Source organism: Mugil cephalus, chromosome 21 (assembly GCF_022458985.1).
Source record: "Mugil cephalus isolate CIBA_MC_2020 chromosome 21, CIBA_Mcephalus_1.1, whole genome shotgun sequence".
NCBI classification, from domain to species: Eukaryota; Metazoa; Chordata; class Actinopteri; order Mugiliformes; family Mugilidae; genus Mugil; species Mugil cephalus.
This window is the reverse complement of record NC_061790.1, coordinates 7165668-7189095: the sequence shown is the minus strand read 5'-3', so window position 1 is coordinate 7189095 and position 23428 is coordinate 7165668. Positions and strand designations below refer to the sequence as shown.

At 47.0% G+C, this 23428-nt stretch overlaps 1 protein-coding gene across 1 annotated transcript; it reads right to left on the bottom strand.

Annotated features, from left to right (window-relative positions):
- Positions 1-16787: 16787 nt before the first annotated feature.
- Positions 16788-22379, bottom strand: mycn (MYCN proto-oncogene, bHLH transcription factor). Its single transcript, XM_047574154.1, has 3 exons — positions 22240-22379; positions 21171-21816; positions 16788-18987 (listed from the first exon to the last, which is right to left on the bottom strand). Exons 2-3 carry the CDS (start codon positions 21793-21795, stop codon positions 18212-18214), a joined length of 1401 nt encoding a protein of 466 aa, XP_047430110.1. The 5' UTR covers positions 21796-21816; positions 22240-22379; the 3' UTR covers positions 16788-18211.
- Between the last annotated feature and the right edge of the window lie 1049 nt (positions 22380-23428).

Here is a 23428-nt window from a genome sequence, read left to right as displayed (position 1 = left end):
CATAGCGTTCTCATGGCACCCAGGCACATGTCGTAATGGGAATACAGATACCGGCTCAGACACATCACATGTTAAAACAAATGCTAAGCATAACAAGATATCACTGACCCCTCGGGCCCGCCTGTAAGAAAACAGCTCCTTATCAAAGGAGAATATTTTCCCTTTTCTCTACATTCCTGTGAACGGGGCAGAGCCGCGAGGGTCCTTGGTTAGTTTGTTTTGACTGTGATAAATAGTGGTATGTTTGTGTGTGTGTGTGTGTGTGTGTGTGTGTGTTGCATAACCAGCATCAACCTGCATCCTCCATGAGTTTATAGATGCGCTTCAGTGTCTGATTTAAAAGAATCAGTGACGTCACTAATAATGTTTAGAAAAGTAAACATGCAGTATCCCAACACAGGCATGGATGAAGCATCTGATACCTTGTTGTAATTTGTAATAACATATTGTACATTAGAGATCGATTGGTGGATTAAAATACTACTAATTTGAAACTTATTTTAGCCAAACGACATTGTTGATCCATGCCCCGTTTGTGCAGGAAATAGGTTTACCTGCTGAATCATCTGTCTCTACCTGGTCGACCTCAAGAAGATTTGGTTCTATGAAGCGTCTTGAGACATTTTATATAGTTATTGATGCTATACCGGTCAGGCATAACATTATGACCACCTGACGAATGGACATTGGTCTCCCGATGGTGTCCTGTGGTGTCTGGTAACTGAATGTTCTCAGTGGAGGTCAGTGGGCTTTTGGGTCCCGTGGGCTGAGGGGAGGGACCTCCGTGGATCAAACTTGTTCCAGTGCATCCCACAGATGCTTGACGAGTTCAGGATCTTGAATTTAGGATCTGGTGTAGGTGTGTGGTACATGTCTAAGTAACATAGATATCAGGTCTTAAAGTTCTGCCAGAAGAACATTGAATTGTCATAAGATGGTTAATGTCATTTACTTCTCCTGTCAGTGGTTTTAATGTTCTGGGTGATCGGTGTATAAATAAAACTGAACTGACACAAACTATTTTAAAATAAACTATGTCTAAACCAAAACTTTATTTAAGTGAATCCCAATAAGGCTCAACAATGGTTACACCAATGGCGCATGTGTTAAAACAATGCAAATTTATTCATTGATTTGTAATTAGCTTTCTGACGAATGAATAAATGAATGAGGATGCGACAACGGTGAAGGAGGTTTTGTCTTGATGCGTGTGTTGATGTTGTTTAGCGTTTAGAGTTCAGAGCATGAATGAGTGGCCACAGGGGGGTCGATTGTAACAGGCTAATCTGATGCTATGGAGGATACTTAAAGACTCTCTGAGTCCTTTAAAGCACATTGTTATCAACCTGATTGGGTTTAGCACTCAACCAGAAACCAATGCATTCCTTCCCATTGTGACTTATTCACCAGAAAAGCTGGAGAGAAACAAAAGGGCCCGAGCATCACAATCTGGCCCCTATTGTAGCTCATACAGTGACCAGCAGAGTCTGTTAGAAAGTTTTATTGACTGACTTAACACTTGACTGTGAGGAATTTCGAGAATCAATTACTATTTATTTTCATTCAAGAGGTCACTTTTTTTTCCCCCGAGTGGATTTCTGGATTCTGATCCTCTTCAGGAAAATTGGGAGGACAATGAGAAAGGGTCGTGGCTTCTGGCCGAAGAGGTCAAAGTTGAAATGACATGCAAGGTGGCGATGAAGCAAGTGGAAAAAACAAAGCGTTGCTATGGTGCAAGCCAACGGTATTTGAGGCCGAGCTTTTGAGAGAAGCTTTAAAGGTAGCCTCGGCAGAGAGCCCTAATGGTGCAAATCTGACAGACCATCCCTCAAGATGTTTGAAATCACAAGTCTAGACAGATCTGAGTGGATTTAGTCTTATTCTATGGGGACATACGTTTATTTCTTTGATCTGCTCTGTTTCTTTTGCGTCCTGGACTGTGAGCTCATCGTGCCGTGAAGTTTGTAAATACGTTCAGAGCCGCTAGCTTGCGCGGACACGTTTTTGTGTGAGTCGAAGGGTTTGCGTGTGGAGAAAAAGTGTCGATACGAGGACGGCTCCTGCGACTTATCGACCGATTTAGCCTTTGCGGGGGGGCTGAATTCGGACAAACCGGGGGTCAAGTGTGTCAGCATGCGAAAGTCAGAGGAGGGCCAGCAGCTCATCGAGGTGAGAGGAGTGGATGCACAGTGGCGCTGACGCGACCTCCAGCTCGTGTTGGCACGTCACCTAACCCCGCTGCCGCAGAACGCAGATCCTGCTCCTCAGCTGTTGCTCTCCTTGCTCTCCCTTTCGCTCTGTTTTTTATTATTGCATGGAGCTGCCCCTTCCAGCAGCAACCCACAGGAAGTCATTCACTTCCTAATTATCTGCACATCAAACAGGGGTCGCCGCGGAGACGCAGACCATAAATTCAGCCGCCCCCCCCACCCCACCCCTCCCCTCCGCCTTTCCCTCCGATGTGGTGCGATAGCGCAGCAACAGCTGCCTCTAATTGGGGCTGTAGGTTCAAACTGCAAACATATGACTTCCCTCCCTTTCAGTAACACACTGTCTGCCACTGTCAAGGCCGCAACACACAGACCCGGTCACCAGCTCAAGAGAGGGATGAGGTTTCAGATAAGGAGAGGCAGAGAGAGCGGAGAAAGAGGAGCACACCCGCCGACGGCACCGGGAGCTTGGTGTGGTTTCGGGACGGGGCTCTGAAGTGGTCCGGCGCAGCCCACTCCCACCGCAGAGGCCCTCCGGTCAACAGGAGCTCACCCAGATTGACAAAGAGAAAGAGAGGGATGAAGAGAGAAAGAGTGACAGGCTGTGATAACAAAGGCGACCGCAGTGTGGTTTCATGATGGCTCCCTGGGTGAAAACCGATGAGTTGTCAGATCCGGCTGGGCCACATGTTGCATTGCTGCTATCAAAAGAGGCCTATTGTCTGCGGAGTGCGCCAATATTTTTCTCAATATTAAAAAAAATAATAATAATAATGATACATTCTGGCAACTGCTCACGGGTCAAATATCAAAGTCAGCTGCAGATCGGATTTATTTTTCCGCTTAAGGACACTTGAATAGATATACAGGTTGACACACTGTATGCTCAAACAGACGTCTATGCGCTAAACCGCTGAGAGATAATGAGCTATTTTCAACACATGACCAAGCGAGAAGTGTCAGAAGAGGAGTCCATACTCCAAAGGGCTCAAGAGGTTTTAGTACCTGCCACTGCCATGTAAATTGGACCCTCAGAAAGTGAACGAGCCTGCCTATTGTCTCTAATGGCCTCTTGTTAGAAAAGCTGCCTACAGTGTGAATTTGAGTTTGTATGCCTGCTCCAGGGTACGTGCATACGCACTTCCTAGCTTCCCTTAAGTTTACTGCATTCAGCAGGAAACACAATTAGCCCAATCAAAGTGAAAGGAGGGGGGCGTGGGGGGGAGGGGGAGGGAGTCGGGAGGAGGGGAGGGGGAGGACTACGTTTTATGAACATGGGTGGTGAAACAGCAGCATTGTGACGGCAGAGGATATTAGGTGCCGGGCAGCAGCTTTTTGATGTGGAGGAGTCCTGAGCAGGCGTCTGACTCTTGTTAAAGTGGCCCGACGTACAATTAAAGATATATGGCCCGGGACAGCCGTGTGATTTGGATACATTAGCGGATTAGATTTTAAAGGGAGTTGTTTAAAGGATGGCCAGTAAATACTGTTCAGCGCTAATGCGTGCTCTCGTCCGCGCAGTGAATCAGGTATTGTTTAAAAGCACCGTTTTTAAAAGCATGTTAATGGAAGGCTAATAAAAAAAAAGCGATGTTAGTGGGGATTAATTATTGGTCCACAAACTGCTGCGTGTGCAGGGCCTCATTACGGTTGTGAAGTACAGTAGGAATCCCAGATGCTTCTTGACTCGTTTATCTTTTCCCGCCTGTCTCTTTCCACCTTTCTCGGTTCTCTTTTAAATGCATGCGCCTTTAAAGCACTTTAATTACAAATGGGACTTTGTTGATGCATCCTGCAGCGTCATACTGGCATTTTCAGTGAAGGGGTCTCATCGCTGCAAGAAACGATCTAAGAAGGCTATGGCACGTAAAGTGGAAACACTTTTTTTCATCTGTTAATGATTCTGAGGACCCAAACCATACACTTTTTCACAAAAACTGATTTGTACTTTAGAGTATCGATCTATTATTGATTGTGTTGCTTAGGAGACAAACTGAAACAGACTTGTAGATTTTGACACACGGTGCTATTACAAGACCGGATATAGTGGCCAGGTGTGACGATGAGATTGGCTGCTATCGGAGGTATGTAAAGGCACAGGGAAGGGGGGGGGGGGGCTATTTAAAAAGTTATTGAATCAGGGAATTCCTCAAACACTCTTGGGGGCGGGGGTTGAGGGGCGTGTGTCATTGCGAGGCTTAAGCTGACCCTCTGTTTCCACCCCTCTCATATCCCTGTGTGGACTCAAAAGTGGGCTCACTGGATGTCCCTTAGTCAGCACATGCAGGGGGTGCAGACAAAAGGTCCATTCTGCCAACAAAAGGGGGCATTTAGGCCGCCACATACCCTGGTGGCTCCAAGGGTGGGGACATTGGGGGTGGTAGGGAACCAGAGAGATAGAGAGAGAGAGAGAGAGAGTGGAGATAGGAGAGCTTGGGACTTCAATGGGAAAGGCTATCTATAGAAAAGGGTCAGTGCTGTCCAAAAGCTAAGCTTACCTATGGGCCAGGTCAAAGGTCTGGGACTAGATACATACAGGAATCCCCTGTGGTAGCGCTGAGAGAGGCAGAGGTAACGGGGGGGGGGTTGGGCTTAATATCTGAGAGAGAAAGACAACAAGGGTCCAAGACTGTTCAAAAACATAGCTTCCTCATCATTTGTTTCAATGAGCCTATTTCACAACAGTGGCAGGAACAGCAGGGTCACCTGGCTGATTTGGCAAGACGCTGCGCTGGGTAATTAAACTGGCACACAGGAGGACACTTTAGTTACAGCACCTTGAAACCTAATTTCTTAATTTGTCCGTTAACCTCAGGGATATATCAAGACAAAGCTGGTGCTGCTGTCAGTATCAGATATAGTTGAGGTGTATGCCTGCATCAGCCTCAACATTATGACCACTAATAGGACCATCGACCATCTTGTGACATTACAACTTTTGGACCTGGCATTCGTGTGGATGTTACTTAGACACGTACCACCCATCTAGACCAGACCAGGCACCCCCCACCCCATAGCAATGACACTCAGCCTGACAGGGTTGACAAAAATGGTTTAGGGACAACTCAAAAACGAGCTGGTCTCCAGATTCACTAGATCCCAAACAGATCAAGTATTTGTGGGATGCACTGGAACAAGCCTGATCCACAGAGGCTCCTCCCCTCAACCCATAGGACCCAAAGGCCCCCACTAACAACATCCTGTTGCCAGACACCACGGGACACCCTCAGAAGGCCTATGTCCATTCTCTGATGAGTCACAACTGTTTTGGAGGAGCAAGGGAGACCTACAGGTTACAGAGCAACTTCTGTCTGTCTTTATCTACATTGTCCATCTGAGGCAGGTGTTCAGTGGTTGATTCAGTCCACATCCAGCCTTTTTCCATGTCCTCGCTACTTCGTAAGTCTTCATTCTTTGACCTGCAGACGCCCTCGACAAATTCAGCACAATTTCCACCGCGAACGCTGGGGGCGTTAAAGCAGAACGCCTCTGTTTGATGTAGTGCATATGCAAATCGTGTGGCTTTCAGTTAACCTGCAGTGACTTCATAGATCAACCACCCTTGGCATGAGACACACGAGCTCGAGGGGAAAGTAAAAACGCCACTTTCATCCTGCTCTAATGGAGGACATTTTTTCACCCCCTATCCTCGCACAGCTCTCCAGGTGCCCCGCGTGCCCTCCCTTCCCTTTCTCTGGTCCAAATCAAAGGCTGATACTCTAAACGCGATGAATGACATTGATCTTAATCTGCGAGGAGTAAGGGTAATTTCGATGGGTGTGTGTGTGTAAGTGGAACAGAGAGAAGGTCAGGGGGTCTGTGGAGAGGGGGAAGATGATCTGTGTGCTCCAGCAGGGCACAAAGCGAGGGCGCGAGCTACAGGAGCCCCCCCCCCCTTTACAATGCGCCCTGAGGATCGTTATGTGATTGTGTTACAGAGAACAGGTGAACTGCGTCTCTCCGCCTCGTCTTTTATATTTCCCTCTCTATTATGATTTACAGGGCCATTCTTCTCTCCTGCCACCCCTCCATAACTTGTGCTGTTCTTTTGAAGGCAGCCTGCTCGCTGCTATTGTACCTGGCCGGCTTTGAAGTGCCTAAGTCTTAAATGATGATGAGACAAGGAGAGTGCTTTTCTTTAACAGCCAGGGTAAAGGAGGCTCTTGTTTCTGACAGGTGTCTTTTATAGAAGGGAGTGTGCTGGACTGGTGTTTTGTTGGGGATCGGGTTCCACCCTTCCCCGTCACCTGCTAATTGAATAACATTAGCTTTGCCATCTGTGGAGATTTACTGGAACTGACCTCAGTGTACTGTTTAGATTACAGATTAGTCGAGAAAATGTGAAAATGAGTCATGGGTAAATAAAGCTCATTGTTGACTTCTCTCTGTGATACTATAATGTGTCATCACCACCCAGCACAGAATACACAAAATGCCAAGACACGTGTTTTCGAGGCTTCATTCACTGAAATAACGTACCATCATCTCTAACCTATATTTTTTTTTACCTTGTTACAGTTTTAGCTTTACTCTCACAGTTATGCTATTTTGCAGACATTGTGTAAACTGATGAAAACTCACATTGGGTTTCCTAAAATGAGAAAGACGCAAAAACCCAAAGGACGTTTTTCTTGTTTTGTTTTGTTGTTTTTTTAGGGAGATTGGCCCTTTCATCACCTACTTTCCTACTTGTAATAGTAAGTCGCTCTGCCTGTTGTAAATCATCCTACTTAAATAACATACACATCAGACATAACATTATGACCACCTTCCTAATATTATGCGGGTCTCCCTTGTCCATCCAGAACGGTGTTCCGCAGTGTCTGGAACAGAATGGCATTAGTTGGGCCTTTGGGTCCTGTGGTTTGGTTTGAGGAGAAGGGCTTCTGTGGATCAGGTTTGTTCCGATAGAATCAAGTGAATTTAGATGCCAGGTCAACACCTTTATGTTGTTTTGCATGGTTCCTAAACCGTTTTTGTGTGTGTGTCTGTGTCAGGCTGCATCCTGCTGGGGATGGCTGCTGCCACGATGTAGGGTCATTGCTATGACGTGGGGTTACCTGGTCTGGTTGGTCTGGTCTAGGCGGGTGGTATGTGTCTAAGTAACATCCACATGAACGCAAGGTCCAGACGTTTCCCAGCAGAGCATTGCATTGCATCACAAGATGGTCGGTGATATTTATTTCCTCTCTCGGTGGTCATAATGTTATGCCTGATCGTGTAGCTCAAGGTCAGTGTTAATGAAATTTCCCATTCCACTGAATGCACTGTGCAAAATTGGGAATATCAGGCAGCATGGAGCCCTGACAGTCTCCGTTCATGTGGAAAATAATCACATCAGCTGTTATCTCTTCATTAGCTCCAGTCTAAACACACTTGCTTGCTTGTGTGCGTGTGTATTGATGTGTGCATGAGAGAGGCGCTGCAGAAACGCAAGTGTGCGCACAAATGCATGCATAACAGTACATGAAGGCATTCGTCCTTGTATGTGTGCGCGCCACAGCTTTGCATCACCGATTCCCATTCCACCCCTGCAGATCCACAGCCAGATAGAGGCGATGCGCAGGCCGCTGGAGGCCACGGCCATCTGGGCCCGGCCCCGGGCGGGTATTCTCTAGAGTAGGGGGCTGTTGCGGGGTGTGGGGGTGTAGAGGTTTCAGGACAGTATCGCAAGATGGGTTGTGTGTGATTAGGAGGTAGAGTCGAACGTATACACCCCTCCTCCCGTCCATCCTTCCGCCTCAAGCTTGCGGTGCGATGGAGGTGGGGGGGGGGAGGGGGGGGGAACTGAACACACAGCTGTCCTCGGCCATTATCAGTGATGGATGAAGCCGGGGCAGAGCATCAATGGCATGCCCGGCGCTCACTCACTCGGATGTGTCAGTGTATTGGTGTGTGTGCCTTATTTAACTTTGTGTGTGTGTGCGCGCGCATGAAAGCTTTGGAGAAAGGATGGCGAGAGCAAGAAAGAGAATGGGATGACGTGCCGGAAACGTCCCCGTGACGCTAATTAATCACTCTGTGTTTCAGGCGACAGAATGAGGGGAACAAAAGGGGAAATATGCGCTCAATACAATTTCTGCAGTAAATCTTCCTGTTGTCAGATTGGATTTTGAGTGGGCGAGGTCTTATCAGTGCAGCTGTTCCAACTGCCGGGCCGCTTTAGCTTCCGCTGACAGCTCTACCTGTAACGTGGTGTGACAACGAGTCACATGTTCTTCACTAGAGAGCAGTTTTAGCTGTAAAACCCAGGGAAAATTCCCAGCACAATAAATCAATTTCAGCAGAATTAGCAGGCTGCTTTGATGTCCCTGACCTTGGAGGGAACAGAGAAGAAGAGTGCGAAATGGAGAAAGTTACTGTAACTTTTTCAGCTTTGTCGACTAATTCACTTGCAATTCACCGCCCTCTGTCTGAGTGTAGATTGTTATACAATAGATAAATCATTGAAGACACTTATGATGCAGTAGCTGATGTTGTGTTTGACCCAACCAAGCTAGCAAGCTTGCTAGGTCTGACAGCTACTTTCTTTTTTGTTATTGTTCTATTGAGAATACAAAGGGTGGTAAATGATCCATAGATGAAATAACAAGAAGCTTTTCTCTCTCATTGTAAGACAGCTTGCATGCATGAGATTTCCTCACCAAGCCTCTAGCACCGCTGCCACTTTGACAAGGAATCTGAGGTAAATTATGCTGTTGTGACTTTGCCTTTGCACTTTCTCGTATCTGTCAATAAACAGCCGTTTCGTTGTCAAGCAACTTGGAAAACATCCCAGCTCGTCTTCTGCTTTCGAATCAATGTCCGACGAGGACGTATTGGAGGACGCCGGAAAGTGCAGTCGGTTCAGTAAGGAGGAGGTGTAAGACGTTTGTTTGATGCAGAATCCCAGATGGATGTAGAATACGCCAGATAGTGCAGACGTCTCACGATGACCAATGCTCTAGTGGATTGCATCTGAAGTGCTTCTGTAAGGGGAAGGGGGTTAAATCAAATCCAATAATGTTCCCCACTCCCCGTCTACCAATTAAAATAATCAATGCCACGCCTGAGTTACCCCAGCATCATGGTCTCTGGCCCTTCGTTCGCATTAGCTTGTGCGTCGTGAATACTATTACCTTACCCTTACAAGCAATAAAGCCGTCGTCCCTCTGAATCTAATTCTTATATGATTAACCTTGTGTGTAATCCGGTGGGCTTGCTGACGGATGTCCAAAACGCTACCTCAATCCCCAGCCAAGGTTTTCTTGATTAGATTAGCGAGCACTGACTCATATTTGGACAATGCCGTTGCCTGACTCAACAGCTGTCAAACACAAGAGATGGGCATAAGCCAGTAATTAAATATGCTAATATATTTCATCCTCTTAGATAAGGGGAATTATGAGTGTGAAGAGCCTGGATTCGGGCTATTTGTCTTAATTCCCCAAATTTTCCTCAGTAATTAAAAGCTTTATTTCATCAGTGTCAGGTTGTCAGCGCACACCTGTCAAGAACAGTAACAACTGCAGGGAGATGGGGCGTAGATGGTGAGTGAACTTGTTATACCCAATCTAATAAGAAGCAGTGATTTGCATCTGTGTTGAGTCTGAGTGCAGAAGCAGGCGGGTGCTTTAAAATTCTGTCTGAAGTGCACTGATCCATCAGGAAGAAGTGACAGCCAAGGCAGACAAGCCTGTAATGGACTGGTCATGGACCAAAACCCCACCAGAGAATACATTCTCACAAAGTCCTGCAAAAAAAAATAAAGAAAAGCTTATGGGCAAGATTGCAAACAGACGAATGGAGAAAAAAAAAACCACCTATTAAAACTTGGAAATTCACAACAAGAGACTGAACCATCCTTTATTTCCATTAAAATTGACCATGACACTTCAGTTGCAGTTGCTTTGTTTTACACATATCCAAAATCTTTTGTCTGAAATCCCTTTCACAAGTCCAGATATGCCACCTACTGACCTCCCCGTCGCTCCCGCTCCCTGTGTTGTGCTGATGAGTGCTGGTCCAACTGATAATGATGGAGAGGGGTGGGGTGGGGGGGTATTGAAAGACGAGTAACCCTGCCGTTTCCTTCTCTCTACGATTCATTAACCCGATTTCCACTGAGCCCTGTCCCACATGTGTCAGTGAGGCGCCTGCTGAGGATTCTGCTGCCCTGCCCGCCCCTGTCCTCTGCCCTGTCGCACTCCAGCTCACCATCAAACCGACAGATAACTGTCGAGGAGCAAGGTCGCCCCCGAAGTGTCGATAACCTATCCGCGTATCTCCTCTGCGCGCTTTGGACTCGGGATTGCTCACCGTTTGATTGATCCTCTGAAATACAAATACAAAGCAGTGCCACGTTATAGTTTAGGCGGTTATTTTAAAAATAAGCAAAACTGACTTAAGAAAGTAAGATTTAGATCTCATCTTGTAGCGGCTAAGAGGCATTAGTAGGACATAAGGTGGAGTCAAACCCCATCTGACCGCATTACAAAGAGCAGTCTTAAGTGGCTTTAAGAGAATGCATATTGATGTGTATTATCCACATCACCATTATCCACCACCACCTAATTGTAAATAATTTATTTAACGTTGATAACATGTACAATAATATTTTTAATGAATGAATCATGTTTGAAGGAACGAACAAAATCCACTAAGTTTTCTTAAATTTCAACCTGAGATTGAAAATAACTCCATCGTGCAGTTGTAGAAGACATCCATTTTTCATTCCTTGACTGCCTGACATCTCTTTCCAGAAATAGCCCACATTTAGTGGCATCCCTTCTTTTCCTCTATGTGTGCAGTGCTTCTTGTTCCGCTCGCTGCCACGTATCCCCAAAGCAGAATATTTCCACTCCCGTCCTTAAGGTGTTCTTAGTGATTGTAGTCAAACAGCTTGACATCTGCAGCACTTATCGAGCTCTGTCACTGTGTCGGCAGACGACAACTCTTTAGAGCAAGTTCTTGACGTACCTTACGAGTCCTAATGAGGCCGTTAAGCATTAATGAACTTCTGCCTTGTCCAACCTCTTGCATGTGCCACAAACTACTGCTTTGATTGCGGGTTTGGTTTATTTCTTTTCAGCTCGAACATGTCAGTTACCCTGGGGGCGTCTAAACTTTTGCATACAAGTGTATTGACTGATAAACAAGAAGAGACCATTGTGGGGAAGTTTTGAAAAATGAAGTTGCCAAACGGGGGCCCCGTTCTAACACAAACTCATTGATTGGTACCGTAAACCGCCAGGGAGTCTGGAAGGTCTGCTTATAGGCCTGAGGTGACACTGCTTCTCCACAATTAGCCTTCAATCAATATGTCTCTCACTGAGCTTTAACCTAGCACCGGACAGTTTCCCAGCCATTCATTCATCCATTCAGCGTTGTTCTGGTGCATGGAGAGGATGGTTTAGTTTAGTCTCATTTGGTTTACAGGCACACAGTGTTTATTGGACCAGAAAACCATTTGTTATCTGTTTCCTCTGGAGGAACAGTCATGAATCAATCTCACTACAAATGTACAAACACAGAAGCGCCCCGGTGATTACCCCAAATAAACACACGCTCAATGGCATAAGTGTACATATGATCAACCACACATACGCAAGGCGGAGGTAGAGGGGAGCGCACAATGCTGCACTCACACAAACACTCTTAGGCACTGGCTTTAAAAGACTAGTAATCAACACTGAGGATATTTTCAGTTTTCTGTACACAGTATTTACAGTAGGCCAGCCTGTTTATACTAACCACAATATATGCTTCATCTTGCGGCCACACATGTGTGAAGGGATTTTGTATAGCACTGATGAAATGCTGTTGAGGGTACCCTTATAAATAGTGCAGCAACCCAACGGTTAGGCACAGCGGTAACATGTGGCTGAAAGGTCACAGGTTCATTCCTGTGACTATTTTTTCCAACCCTGTCAAAGCAAAAGTTACTGCTTAAGATAGATTAACAAGAAATTGTTTCATGACCAATATGATGGACATCGTATGACATCATAAAATATCGTATGAACATAAATCAGTAACGAACCCATTTAATTTACCACTTATGGTATCTTGCCTTGTCAATGGATTTTACACTCATGCAAAAACATTACAGAGTAAAACGTATGAAGATTCCCAGTCTTCCTTCCATGGCGTATCTAAAACAAAGCTGAAACAAAGGCAACTTGTTTCCTTTTCTTGAGGATATTTTAAATGCACCCGAACATTGCCTCAGATGTTGTGAAATAAAAACCTTAATTCCTCAGTAGTTACTTAGGGCTGAAGGAGCACCTTTGTATGAGTGGTGACATGTCTTCAAGAAAACTCAAACAAGTTTAGTTACTTTTTTTTCTTTTTTTTTTTGACATAGATGACTAAGAATCTTCACGGACTTAACTGTGGTGTGTTACACCCCTGGAGATTCATAAAGGCTTGTCTATTTTTACCTGCATACCCTAGATCGTGTGTGCACCGTGCAATTGTATCGAGTACAATACAAACGTCAAAGTTCATGCATAATAATACCTTAACCCAAACTTCTGTTGGTAAGATGGGGTTGAACTGTGGTTGACATGTAGTCTTGAGAGGGTATCTTGTGCCTTGGCTCCAGTCGCTCCAACACACGCTCCAATCTGTGTTTTTCTACGTTATTATAATATTTGGAAATGTCTGTCTTCTTTTAAATGAAGAATTCAGTGTTTTGGTGCAGCCTAGACCTGAATGTACTGAATGTGTTCCCTTTTGTGATTTTTTTTTTCATTTGGTGGTGGCAAATCAAGTTAGTAACCCTAACCTTGACCCTAACCCTAACCTTGACCCTAACCTTAACCCTAAGTATTGAATGATGATCGCATACTACCACCTGGTCAAACATCCACACCATACAACTTACAAACTGCTGTCTGGCTGACTTAATTTTACTTGCTTATTGATTCAATTGAGGGAAAACTACCAATTACAAGGTTTGGCTGAACCCCAATATCTGATTTGATCGCTTTAAAAATGCCAATACTTATCTACCAATACAGACCCCTACTTTTAAGTGTAGTTTTGACGGTTGTGTGTGAACCCTTGAATGAAAGACCATTACTACTGCCGAACTTGACTTCTTAGGCCTCACATTGATAGAGTGTAGTTCGGACGAACCATCCCCTTAGATTCGCTCGTTTTCCGCGCCTTCTCTTTAGTTGACAACTCTATAGTTTGTGGCTCGTGTAATTTGTATCGCCTTTCTCGAAAAAACTTTTCTTCCACCCTAACTACTGTTTTGAAAAGGGCTTTACAAATTGCTCACTGACAGCCGAGTGTCTCCAAACCTAAGCTGTGTGACTCAGTGATTTAGGGACGTGTTGATATTCCAACATGATCCTAGAAACTAATAGCTTAATACGCTTTTGTACTTTCAGCGACGCGGCAGCCGGCGACAAGTTCGGGCTGGTTTGAAGACATGCTTGTGGCTTTAACTGTTAGATACCAGGTTGAGTAGGAGCTCATGCGCTTGACACAGTTATTATAAAGAGGGGTTGCACAAGAGGACAGCACTTACAGGATCAATACCTCTGCAACAATGGAACTCAAAATGGTCTGGTGATGTGCCAGGGGAGTGATTGAGTTCAGGAAGTGAAATGATGTGAGCTCTTTATTTGTGGATGCATGTGCATTTTATGACCGCTGGAAGGTAATCTGTGCTGGGGGGTTTACTTTAGTAATTAGCACTGCCGGGAATCTTTTCCTCTTTATTTCTGTCCATCAGGAATGTCTCTCCTCTTCCCATATTCCGTCTTAATCATTGCCTTTTCTTACTTTTTATCTCCCCTCTTTCTTTTTCTTTTTCCCCTCCTTTTCTCCTCGGCTCTCCCCCACTTTTGCTTTCTTTTTCTTAGGTGCTGTGTTGTGCAGCCAAGACCGTTTCTTCCTCAGAGCGCGCTCTTGAAAGGCTATTCATGGATTCTTCAATGAAACCCTATTACATTTGTGTGCGAGTGTGTGTGTGTGTGTGTGTGTGAGTCGGCGAGAGGGAAAGAGAGACGAAGAAAGAAAAATAAAGAGAGGGAAAGGTATTCCGGGGGGCCGTGCTACAGTACCATCTGTATGCAAATCTCCTCAGACTTTGGTAAACTTTGATCAAACACTCAGGCCTCCCTTTCTCTCCCATTACTCCCTCCCTCCCTCCCCTCCCGCCCTCCCCTCCCTGCTTTGCTGTCCACTATGTGTTCCGCAATTACTGTAGCTCCACAGCTCTTTGTCGCCGCTGCATATTACGCAGCTAGGGCAATGGGTTCCCTCGAGGAACTGCCCCTCATCCCTCACACACACACACACATCCACGTTTTCTGCCCCAATACCCCCCGATACCCTCCTTGCATGCTCCCCTACCTACCACAACCCCAGCACAAACCATTTGTGAGCACCTGCGACCGCGCACAACAGATGGTTACCCCCACCCTCCCACCACCCTCCCACCCCCAATACACACACGCATGCAAGTCACACGCGCTCCCTCTGCAGATAGCGGGGCTTCTTGGCAAACTGAGCCCAGTGTGGCGCATGGGTGACGGGCATGCCATTGTGCAGAGGTTGGGCACATTTCAGACCCGCGGACGCACTCGTGCACACGCACACAGGAGCCATTGTCCTCCCCCATATGGGAAGGTTAACGCGTTGAATGCGGACGGCAAGTGTTTGTCGATTAGCGGCGGCGCTAATGAAGATCTCAAAAGTACATGACACTCACGGGCTCACGAAAAAAAAAAAACACAAACACGCCCGCATTATCTCATGCGGTAGCATTGATGTGTGTGCGTCAGTGGGGTGTAAGCCCATTAGAGCTGCGTCGTATGTGTGTGTGTGTGTGTGTCTGAGCAGCTCCGGCCAGGGAGCCAGTGGGCAGGGGGAGATAATGGATATTAATCAGGGAAAAGCCACGGCCATATGTCTGGTTAACGCGGGAGATGGCTGCTCTCTGAACGTCAGCTCCCTTCCAAAACAATTAGCCTCATTTCGGAGAGTAGATATCTTAACTGCGGCCGGAGAGTGTGTGCGCGCGCACAGCTGAGAGGTGTACGACGTTGTGTTTGTTCAGCGCCGGGAAAATGCGGTGGCGCAGGACGCACACGGAGCATTTGAGCAACAGCATATTATATTTCTTTGCAATCTGGAGCGGGCTGACTTTGTTGGCTGCGAGGTGTTGTTGTTGCTACCCGTTCTTTCGCTGTCATTGTCCAGGAACTTGTTTTCGTCCTTATAACCAGGCAGGATAAGTCATTAGGCAGATGGTAAGGGGAAGTCCCCTGAGAGGACACACACACACTCATGCATAGAAACACCAGACTCTCGTCCCGTACACACACACGTACGCGCACAGTAAGTGTGCACAAAGACACCAGACCCCTGTTATGTAATCCACCAGTTCCACTCCCCCACCGAGAGGCTCAGTCTCGGGGCTGTCTCAACTCCAAAACAAAGTCATCAGTCTTCATATACGTCTGCCTCTTACATACGGCACATACCTCCGGATCATTTTGCTCCCTTCTCGGAAGGATGAAGGGACTCTTAAATAGGTGGAGTGTGCGACACTAGAAAAGAAGAAGTCAACATTCAAGTGCTTGATTCGCCCTTCCGCGGATATTAAAAGGGAAGGCCTCATTGGCTCATATGGTAAAAAGGATTACTCAGAGTCATTAACAAAGTGTATTTTATGTCGCGTTAATTCCCGTCCCCGCGAGCCTTCTTTCTAACCCTCTGTGAACACGCTGTTGTGCTGAATGGCTACGCAGACCGTAGCAACAGATTTCTCTTTCAGCCATCTCCAGAGAAGGCCTGGCCAGGCTCCTGGAAGGCACATATTTGGGCTAAGGCCCGGCACTGGAGGCACAGAGAGGAGAGGAGAGAGGGAGGAGAGGGAAAGATGCCGGCGGGCTGGGGCGGGAGGAGGAGGAGGAGGAGGAGGAGGAGGAGGATTGAGGAGGAGGAGGCGGAGGCCGAGCCATGTGGCTGATGTTGGTAAACAGTAACCAGCCTTGTCCTGGCACTGTGCGGCCGGGCAGCGCGCAACGCCGGAGATATCAGGCGCCCGGGCCACACACAGACCGCAACAAAAGGTAGACACACACATTTGCATTCATACACACACACGCGAGCAGAAATACGCAGACTACTAACAGATAAATAAAAGACTCTCGTGTCTGCCACTAAGCAGCTGCTCCAGTTTCCATGGCAACGGCCCGAACAATGTACTAGGAAGAGCTGCGCTGGTGAGAGAGGGAAATAGAGAGGGTGTATGCGTGTGTGTGGCAGGAGGGGGGGAATGTGTGCGCCGGTGCACTTGAAGTGTGTGTGTGTGTGTGTGTGTGTGTGTGTGTGTGTGTGTGTAGGTGTGTGTGTGTGTGGGTGGGTGTGAGAGGCTACAGAGGGGGGAGGTAGCCGCGGGGTGCTGAGACAGAGAGGATTCAGAAGACACTCTTTTCTTTGTCAGGATGAGTCTTAAAAGCAAAAAAAAACAAATAGCGCAGGCAAATAGGAAAATAAATAGGATCTGTGTGTCTGTGTGTGTGTGTACTTTTTTTTTTTACCAATAAACACCCACAAAGGCAAAGATGAGGATTTTTTTTTTTTACGATGTCTATTTATTTTTCAAAATGAGGTATTTCAAAGTGCTATGAGTTGCAGCACTAAATGTACATTTTAAAAAAAGAAAAAAACAAACATCTTATATCAGTTTACCCAGTTCTATGCACCCGATAATATAAACAAATATAAACAAGGGAGGAAGAAGGAAAGAAAAAAAAAAGTAAAAGGCCAGGTACATGGGGATAGAACACATTTTGCTGTACAAAAGAATTATTTGAGATAGAAGGAAGAAAAAAAATGACAAGATAAAGTGATATCTACCAGGAACTCATTTTCATACGAAAATATAAGTATCAAATTTAGTATGTATCAGGTTCACACTAAAAGCATAAAGGTGTGTAGAATTAGTAATATGATACAATACAAAGAAAAACAATAAGAAAAAAAAAACAATATATTGTTATATTACAAAGTTTTGTGACTCTCAAAAATTGAGGCCTTACAGTACTTTTAAAGGTATATAAACTTCCAGTCTAGTTATTGGCAGCTTCCTGACGTGTATAAAAAAAAAAAAAGGACAAAAGTATTACAAAACAAGGCAGATCTGAGTGTAATTTGTCTGTACACTATTGTTATATACAAAAGTGTCGGCTAGCAAGGTGCACAGTTATACATCCACTGACTTGGTTTGAGCACCAGTGTGAAAGGAGTGAGAGACAGAGAACCTGTAGTGGCATTGTTTTACATGACCCATGACGCCTCAGTCATTACAGTCTTTTCAGTTTTTTTTTTGCAGTGGTGAAGGCAAAAGTAAATGTGCACTTCTTCTTGTACGTGAACTCTCCGAGCAAAGTGCCCTCTAACACCCGTCCCTGTAGGAATCACCAGATTCCAGGCTGGTGTCACAGTGAATACAAATAATAATAAAAAAAATAATAATTACAAATAGAAATGATATAAAAACCAGAGGAAGGGAAGACTTTTAAAAAAAAAGCGCGTCCTTCCTCCTTCCTCGTTCTTTTCTCTCTCTTTTTTCTTTAAACTTTCCTCAATGTGACTGGATTGAAAAAGTAAACCCTAAACATTCTTAACGTCAACAAATGTGCAAAAAAAGTGGCGGCAGTGAAAGTCCGAGCATCCCTCCTGTTGCCCCCCTTCTCCCCCTTCTCCAGGTGTGTGTGTCGTTGTGTGTGTGTCTGGGCGTCGGAAGGTAAATGTCCTCTGAGATATTGTGTTTGTGTGTGCACGTGTACGAGAGATGTGCCGGCCTATGTGTCTGTGCTTACGTGTGTGTCTAACAGTCTTTCAGGTTGAGGCAGAGGGGGTGGTGGGAGTAGGGAGGGGGTTGGTGGTGGTGGTGGTGGTGGTGGTGGGATGGGTGTTTGGGGGTTCTTGGGGGGGGGGGGGGGGGGGGGGGGGGGTACATGTGAGTGTTTCTGTGTTGTAGCGGTTGTCTGTTAGCGAGTCCTGGCCTGCTCCAGCCTGCGCATCAGCTGTTGCCTGCGGGCCTGGAGCCTGTCCTTCTCCTGCTGGAGCCTCGCCTCCTCCGTCTCCAGCGAGCTCACGTACTCGGTGGCCTTCTTCAGGATCAGCACCTTGGCCGCCTTCTCGTTGTGCGCCAGCTCGGGCACGTGGTCACGCAGCGTCAGGAAGCTGGAGCGCAGGTCGTTGCGGCGCTGGCGCTCCAGGATGTTGTGGTTGCGCCTGCGCTCGCTGTCCTCCGAGTCGGAGCTGCCGCGCGGGCTGCTGTCGCCGCTGTTGCTGCGCTTGCTGCGCGGCCCCGACGCGCCGGAGACCGAGCCGCAGGACGAGGAGGACGAGGAGAAGGTCCGGGCGGGGGGCCGCGACGCGTCCGAGACCTTCTGCTTCTTCGGCGGCGGGGCCGGGTCGTCGTCCGAGGCGTACGGCGAGGGGGCCGCGTAGTTGTGCTGCTGCTGGTGGACCGAGCTCCTCTTCAGGATCAGCTCCTGGGGGGCCCGGCTGACGAAGCGGCCCACGGACCCCGAGGACGCCCCTCTCGAGTCTTGGTTCTTGGGGCGCACGGAGATGGTGACTGTGCCCGTCGCCATGGGTGATGCCTTGCTGATTGTGGAGCGCCTCTTCTCTACCGTGACCACATCGATCTCCTCCTCCTCGTCCTCTTCATCGTCTTCTTCTTCCTCCTCATCCTCCCCCTCTTCCTCCTCCTCCTCCTCCTCCTCTTCTTCCTCATCGTCGTCGTCGTCATCTTCGTCTTGTGGGAAAAGAAAACAGCGAGAGTGACTTAATCGCTCTGACACACCAGGTATTCTCACTATGTCATGCATGTGCACAGGCAGATGACAGGTGTGTGTGTGAGGGAGCATAAATGTGAGTGAGATCAAGAGAGAGAGAGTGTGTGTGTGTGTGGGAGAGAGAATGTTGCTCAATGTTGTTTGCACAAGTGGAAACCTCTTAATGCTTAGTGTCAGTCACTTCTCAACTAATCTGCTCTGCAGGCATTGACACGTTCAGTCTCACTGCTGAGCAGACAGGCTGGATTTCTGCGTTTCGTTCTCTTTCCCTCCCTCTGAACTTCTTCTAATCTTACTGGGTGAGACGAAACAGCTTCAGCCCGACGCATATCACCGCGGCTCCAGCCACACTGAATTTGCGCGATTGGCAGCGGAATCGCCAACAACTTTAAAACTCCCATAAAGTTAATAATTTCATTTCCTCCGGGAGAAGCTCTTGATCTTAATACCTGTGCTAAAAATTGAGCTGAGGCTTATCGTCCCGCTGGTGCTTCTGAAGGTGTGAGGCAGTGGCCAATCGTGGGGCAGAGAGCGCGAGGGGCCCCCGTTAAAATGCCTTCGCGATAATGGCTCTCATTATCAGCTCAGGAGCATCTGAAGAGTGTGGCATTTTACAGCTTATGCTAACCCACTTCAGACACCGCTGCACCGGGATGCTGTCTCAACACACATGCTGAGCACACACACACACACAGACAGAGTCTGCTGTGCTGCCACCAAAACAAAGCCAGGCACAGCTGGCTGGATTGGGGTGGGGAGAGGTTGACTTTGCTAAATGCGAGGCTGGGATTTCGCTGTCTGGTGTTTTTCACTTTGAGAGTGGAACAGCTCATTTAATTGTGCTGGGAAGGTTTAAAAGTGCGATCAAAGGCCCAAGTTCTCTTCCCAGGGAGACACTTCCTGGTTTCATCTGCACAGATGATTGGAATATGCAAAGAATTTTTTTTTTAATGTGAAGGATAGCCCCACATGTTGTCCTTTAAGGCCTGTGTCTGAAATGGGGTAAAGGACGCGTGCAAAAAAAGCAAAAAAAGAAAAAAGAAAACAAATAAAGGCGCGTCATAACGCTCCAAGCGGCGGAAGCGCATTGAGGCGGCACTGCGCGCTGGACGCCGAGGCGGTAGGCGATCGGATCACCACCCTTTAAGCCTCGGAACTGGAGCGGCGCCAGGGAGACAGCTGTCGAGATGGAGCGCTTGTTCAAAGCTGTCACCCCGTCTCTCCCCTCCTCCTTTCCTAAAAGAAGCAGTCAGGGCTCTCCTCCGTCCTCTTTTCTTCGCTGTGGAGGAGGTGTTTGGCAAGGCTGGCGAGCCTGTGCCAAGCCAGAGGCCTTTGTACTTGTGTTTCGCAGCGAAAACACGTTGATAAGGACTCGTGAGTGTTTGTTTAGGGAACTCGCAGTCGCTAGTACATGGGGAGTCTTGAATTTTATTAAATACGCAGGTTCTAATCGAAACACATAATTACTTCCTACTTTACTCATCAAAGGAAACTGAAAAAAATACAGAAGCGTGTCACTCTTTGTTGTGGTATCCTGTCCACTCCGTGGCTAGATTTCCCTTTCCTCTTATAGTTTAACTCATATTCTCCTGAGGGCTCATTTTACTGTGGGTTTCGGTGGGTTCAGACCGTCTGATAAATAAGTGGCAATTTCTCACCCACTGTGCGCAAATTACCTCCCCGTCCATGCGTAATGAAAGCATTCACGACGCCGCGAACCGGACACTTTATCAGCTCATGGCATTATTGAACACCTTTTTCATCTCCTCCTCCTCTTCCTCCTACAACCTGGCCCTGTGCTCCTGTGCTACAGTCGGTGTGTGTCTTTTTGTTTGGCTCAGATGCCAACTGAGTTCAGTAAGGCGCACAATTCCCCATTTTACTGCCATCTGCCGGATGAAGAGCCTGCTGATTACATAAACCTCATTCACTGTGTCACTACTCCAGTGTGTGTATCTGTGAGAGAGTGTGTGTGTGGAATGTAACAAGGTAATCCGATTCTGGGCCAGTCATATGAACAAGCTCCAGTTAGATAGGAGACGGGATTTACAATAATGATAATGACAATGTGTAGCATTTTCCTAAAAGAAAAACAACAACAACATGCAAACAAAGGTTTTTAGGACATCTTCAAAATTCTTACCGGAATCACTGAGCGCGCTCCCGTGGGCTGTGGATGTGTTAACGGTCCCACATGAGTCCTTGCTGCCGCTCCTCTTGCTGACCGGGAAGGGGAACACTACTGCGGGGTCCACGCACTCTGACACTGAGCTGCGGCTCACGACCTCCGGTGCCTTGACGCACACGCTCCTGCTGCCCGCCGTGGCCGTGGAAATAGCCTTGCCGAGTTTCTCCGTGACCACCCGTTCCAGCTTTTCCCTGGCGGAGAAGCCACTCCACATACAGTCCTGGATAATGATGCTGTTGGGGTTAGTATCCAAAGCGGAGCCGAACAAGTCCCCATCGTCGGACGCCCCCCATATATCGTCCCCGGGCAGGAAAAGCAGCTCGGACGCCCAGTCCAGTGGGTCCCCCAAGCCGAAGCCAAGCGGGTCTGCTTCCGGGGGGGCAGTAGCCGGTTCTCCCGGTAGCGCGGCGCGGCTGGGAGAGAGGGGCGGAGTGGGCAACAACTCGAATTTCTTCCAGATGTCCTCCCCCGGTGGCGCAGAGTCGGGACCACAGAAGTAGAAGTCGTCCTCGTCCGGGTAAAAACACGGTTGTAAGGAGTCAAACTCCAAATCGGAGTTTTTACTCGTGATCGCCGGCATTCTATCCCACAATCGAAAAACCTGTAAAGAGACAAAAGACACTTTAGTCTCCGGTGTGAAAGAGCGTCTCCAAGCATTTGCCCCCTCTATCACACCTGAAAAGCGCACCGTAGAAAGAGCATTAGTCAAAGCCCACACACAGTCTGCTACACCAAATTCCACACTCACTGCTCTGTGGGGTTTAAAAACCACACAAATCTCTCAGGAGAATGTGGGTAAGAGTGACCGTGACGCACAAACTGTGCAAAACGACCCAGAAGCGCACCACTCACTAAACACCAGGATTTGTGAGCAGGACAAAAATACGCGTTTCAGTAAAAAATAAATAAATAAAGAGACAGAATGTCAACAATCTAATAGAGATCATGTTTTGTCTAATAAATGTTGGACAATAATAACACGTTTTTTTTTTATGATGAAGTGTTAAAATAAGAAGATGCTCACCTCGTCCTGACTTGGGATGACAATGTGCGAACTAATTTTTCTCGTATCTCGCAGTCAGTAAAACAGACACCAGGTTTGGAGCAGTCATCTACTTTGGGAGCACAGACAGTCCTCTGACACACATTGTGGCTGGCTGCAGAGTGTTATAAAGTCAGTTCTGCGGGAGGAAAGCAGACTCCTCCCTCCCAGGCTGGGGGTGGCAGGAGGAGGAGGCGGAGGAGGCGGAGGACGAGGGAGGAGGGAGTTGTACAGTCGGGCTTCGGGTTTGATGCGGCGCGGGAGACGGGCTGGCTTTCTTTCAAGGTGAATGGGGGAAAATAGCCTCAATAAGCAAGACCGTAAGGGAGAATGGCAGAAAAAAAAATAATTCATTAAATGGCATGGAAGGGAGGAACGAAAGAAACGAGTCAAGAAAGACAACAAAAGGAAGAAAGTAACAAAGAATGATATATATTATTGATAGCCTCGGGCTCGGGCTGCCTTATCTCTCCAGTGGGATGTCAAAGCCAGGATCAGCAGTTCTTAGTCAGCCAAAGGCTGCTCTCAGGTCTTTGCTCGGATTGCTCAAGGGCACTGCAGCAGACTGTGATGGTACTAAGAGCTCATTGCTCAATCCAAGTAAAGGCCACATCTTTACCAATCCACACCTCTGATCATCTTATTTGTTAGATATGGATATTTACTCATGGGACTAGACGTGTAAAGTGCATTTGTGTCTTTCCGTGTAAAACAAAAAAAAAACAAAAAAAAAGAAAAGAAAAAAGAAAACGAAAAAACAACAAACATTGTTTTTGTTATAGTAATCCGCATGTATGAAATTCGCAATTTTATATCAATTTGATTATTATGAGCGTAAATGCAAGGTCGTGATTTTATTTTATTGCATTTTATTTATTTTTTCGAGATTTTTACTCCCACATCAAACCCTTCCACCTTTATCTTGCTTTCCACATATCATTTTCTCTTTTGTCTGAGGGACCACCAGCATCCCTGCGTCGGTAAGACGCAGCTCGCTGCGCCCTCACACGGACATGCGCAGAACAGCAGCCGACGACGCGCACCATCACAAACAGAGCGAGCGAGCCAGACAAAGACCAAAACACACGGTCGTGTTTTTTTCTCCCTCTTCTTCCTCTTCTTCCTCCAAAATGAAAGCGATAGAAAGAGAAAAAAACAGACACCAAGAAAG